We start from the raw sequence: 3925 nt of genomic DNA, 5'->3' as shown, positions 1-3925 counted from the left end.
GGGCAGGTCACAGCCTGCAGTTCAGTGCACCAGCCTGGGCTCAGCAGTGGGGCCCCCACGGGGAAAGGGTGTCCGGCTGCTGCAGCTTCCCTTTAGGGAGGGGCAGGGAGAACTCTGGACTCTCCTGGACGATGGCTTCTCCATCTAGCGGCTCATCTGGTGAAGTCCCGCGCGACTGGACCGCAGGGGAGGCTCTGCAGCTTGTTACCAGGACCCTGCATCTCCAGCGGTACCTTCCTTAGGAACCCTACCACAGTCCAGCAGCACAGAACATGTCAGCATCCCGCATCTTATCACCACCCCTCCTGCCCCCCCAGAATGTGGCTCTAGGAGAGACCTGCCTGTGACACCCGCTGAGGCCTCTCCAGCAGACTGGGACCCAGAGGGCCACGCTGCATCCCATCCAGCCTGGGCAAGGGCAGCCCCCACCTCTGAGCTCATGTGGCCAATGGCGGGTCTGGGAGGCAGGACCAGGGGTCCAGCGGGGTGTGAGGGAACCCAGGGGCACTCAGAGAAAAGCTGTTTATTTACATCACACGTTCTTCAAAATAACAAAGCCAACCCTTGGGGTCAGGCTCCAGGGGCTCCTTCCCGGCCCCCGGCCCCTTCCAGCCGGTCCTGTCCAGCTATGTGGCCCCGTCTGGGTTGCTGGCATCAGGGGCTGGGGGCAGGACCCCTTCCCTGGCCTGTGCTCCGGCTCCTGCGCTCCTGTCCCGCGCTGGGCGGCAGGGTGGAGGGGGGGTGCCGGGGGCGCTGGCCGTCACGAGTACTTGGTGTTGGAGATCTCCTTCCAGAGCAGGGTCTTGAGGTGGCTCAGCACCAGTGCGTGGTGCGCCTCCACCTGGCTGGCCAGCCCGCTGAGCGTGGTGCAGGTGCGCAGCTGCCTGCCCAGCTCCTCGCGCAGCTCGATGGGCGCGCCGGGCAGCAGGTAGTCCCGCAGCAGCTCGCACACCTTGGCCAGGTTGGGCTGGATGAGGTCGCCCTTGCACTGCCTCATGAGCTTGTCGCAGGGCGCCCTGCAGTCCCGGCCGTAGGTGCAGTCGGCGCTGTGCTCGCAGTGGCGGCCCTGCAGGAAGCGGCGCACCGCGGCCTCGGGCGCCACCTGCTGCAGGTCGGCCATCTTGAAGTCGTACTTGGCCGTGTAGCCCACGTTGGCCAGCGTGGTCTCGCACATGTAGAAGGTCCCGTAGGCGCCGTGGAAGAGCTCCTCCACGAACTCCAGCAGGCCGATGGCGATCTTGGCCCTCCAGGGCCACGCGGGCCCCAGCCACTGCTGGAGGGCTGTGTGCAGGGCCGGGGGCAGCAGCGGGCGCAGGAGGGGCGGGAGAGCGGCCCCGTGCCAGGAACCGTGTGGGACCCCCTCGGTGACATAGAGGTCCCCGCAGGAGCCCAGCAGCCGGGATGCGTGCTCCTCCTGCAGGGACAGCAGCAGCAGGAACTCGTTCCGCTGGAGCAGGGCCCACACCGACTTGGCCTCGGCCAGGGACACCCTGCTGTCCTTGTTGAAGTCGGCCATGAGCAGGACCTGCCCGACCAGCGCGGGCAGGGAGGGCAGGTCTCCCAGGTTTGCCTGACATGTGAGACCCAAACAGAGGGAGACCGAGTCATTTCAGGGCCAGCGAGCCTGACCTGCTGGTGGGTTTCTACGTTGACAGGATGCCCACCTTGACCTACTAGGCTCAGACCCCTGGGTGTGTGCGGGGTGGGCTGCACACGGGACCCCGACACATCTGCCAGCTTGGGAGAGCCCAGCCTCCAAGCACACAGATGGAGGGGATGACCAGGGCTATGCGAAGCCCCCTCGCTGACCACAGGCGCACTGTCCTTTCTCCAGGAGCTGCTCCTGGGGCTTCGTGTCCCTGCGTCTCCACGGGTGCTTGGGGAGCTGGGGAGTGGGCACCTATGTCTGCTCCCACCTCACTTCCCATGTGCAGGGTTCTCTTCCCCCAGATGCTCCGGGCGGGTCGGGGTGGAAGGGGTCCTCTGCACCTAGTAGGTTCTCCCCTGAGGGAGGGTCTGCCTGGAGCTGAGGTCCAGCCAGATGCCTGGCCAGGGGCTGTGGCTCCCACCCGCCTGCCTCCTGACCTGAACTCCACATGGCCCCCAGGAGCCAACTGACCTTGAGAAAGCTGAGGGTCATCTCTCGGAACTCCTTAATTGATGTGCCCCGAGTGGGCTTGTCGAACAGCACCAGCTCCTGGCGGGGGGCCAGGTCCGACCTGGCCTTGGGGTCCAGGCCCTCCTCGATGCCGCATTTAATGGTCACCTCCTTGCCCTGCCACAGCCCGCTGTACACCTGGATGGGGCCACAGGGGTCCTCAAGCAGACGTCCCCTCCTGCTGCAACTTGCGTCCAAGCCCCGGGACCCCAGGTGAAGGGCCCCAGGGCTGACCCCAGCCAGACCCTGCTGGGCTTACCTGCTGGCCCGGGACGGAGGACAGGCACGTCCTCCACTCCACCTTGTGCAGGTTGCACAGGTCCTGGCAGAGGGAGCCGGAGATGATGCCCTTGCGGTACTGGTCACACTGGGGACAGGAGGAAGGCACCAGGAAGTGGCCCGAAGAGGCGGGGCCCCTCCTCCCACCACCCACATGTTGCAGGTTGAGGCCCCATCCCATCTGCCATTTGCCCCCTGGTTCTTAAGCCCCTCCGCTTGTCTCGGAGGGGCCCTCAGACCACTGCAGCTGGGAACCAGCAACCTCTGGCCATCCCTGACCCCACGGGCAAGATCCTTTGCTTACCACGGCCTGAAAGCTGCCAGCCCCTCACAGCGTTAACAGTGAACCCCGCCACCCATCCCACCTCCTGTGACGTGCACGAGTCTGAGTCTCCCTGGCATGGGCTCTCCCCTGTGCCTGGGACGCGATGGGGCCCTACCCCTGCCCCTGCCCCGAGGGGGGGGCGGCCAGGCCACCTCATCAGCCAGATGCCCCGGGAGCCACTGGCAGCAAGAATCAGGCTGGGTTCCAGAGCAGCGGCCGCCCCCCGACCCCTTCCCCTGCAGCCCCCTGAAGCCTGCGGGTCTGGGCTGACCCAAGGTGGGGAAGCCGGAGGTGATGGCATCAGGCCCTTCCCCCTGGGCAGGGAGGTGCCGCCATCCGGAGCTCTGGAGCGCATGGGGTGCGTTCCTGGAAGTGCATCACCGTTGCCATGGAGCCCGGGCCCTTGCTGGAGCCAGGCTGGGAGGAAGGAGAGGGAAGTGAGTGTGCGGAATGTGGAGAGCAGGGCGCCACCCAAGTGTGGGGAGGACGGAGGGCAGGGCCATGGCCAGAACCAGAGGCCCCGTGAAGGAGGCATCTGTGTGTGGCGGCATGAAAGCCATGGCCGCTCATCAAGATGGTAAAGAAAACGTAAGGAAAATGATTCCACCACTTGCAAGGAGTCCTTGCACCACGAAGGGTCAGCTCTGAGCCCCAGAGGCCCCCCTGAACCGCAGGGCCTTCAAGGGCCCGGCCAGGGACAGCCTTCTGCCCAGCACCACCCCTCCCGACCAGTGCCAGGGAAGGAGCCACTGGTCACACTGCCCCTCGGACTGGGAGGGGCTCCCCCAGGGGCTGAGGGGGGCAGTGTGCCCCAGGGTCTCAGGGCGCCTCCAGCCCATCAGGCTCAGGGCAAACTGCCCTACCTCCCAGCCTGTTTCCCACCTGCAGGGGGGCTGAGTACCCGCCAAACACCCAGAGGCCGTGAAAACCTGACCCGTGACCCCTGATCACACCCTTGGACACGCTGTGGAACTGCCACGAGGCAGGCTGGTCCCCTCTGGAAAGGAGGGGGCGTCCCCACAGCCCAGGGGACACCCTAGGGAGACACCCCTGGGCACACAGTTTCCTCGGGCTCAGGAACACCTGCTGACCCTCCCGGCGGCTGCTCCCTGCTACCGCCAGGCCAGAGCCCCCCCCCCCCCCCCCCCCCCCCCCCCCCCCCC

The 3925-nt window shown here is 66.5% G+C and overlaps 1 protein-coding gene across 2 annotated transcripts in view; it reads right to left on the bottom strand.

Annotated features, from left to right (window-relative positions):
- Positions 1-507: 507 nt before the first annotated feature.
- DIPK1B (divergent protein kinase domain 1B) overlaps positions 508-3925 on the bottom strand; it is an 8007-nt gene continuing 4589 nt past the window's right edge. Inside the window, exons 3-5 of one of the 2 annotated variants that reach the window (XM_040632218.1) lie at positions 2418-2525; positions 2120-2296; positions 508-1414 (exon numbers count right to left, since the gene is read on the bottom strand). In XM_040632218.1, the coding sequence (XP_040488152.1) occupies positions 761-1414; positions 2120-2296; positions 2418-2525 (939 nt within the window). In that variant the 3' untranslated portion in view covers positions 508-760. Of the gene's footprint in view, positions 1571-2119; positions 2297-2417; positions 2526-3925 lie in introns of both variants that reach the window. The other variant, XM_040632217.1, reaches the window with a different exon arrangement.

Source organism: Ursus maritimus, unplaced genomic scaffold, assembly GCF_017311325.1.
Source record: "Ursus maritimus isolate PB19 unplaced genomic scaffold, ASM1731132v1 scaffold_17, whole genome shotgun sequence".
Taxonomy (NCBI): domain Eukaryota; kingdom Metazoa; phylum Chordata; class Mammalia; order Carnivora; family Ursidae; genus Ursus; species Ursus maritimus.
Note: the sequence above shows the minus strand (reverse complement) of the source record. Positions and strands in the feature narration are given on the sequence as shown.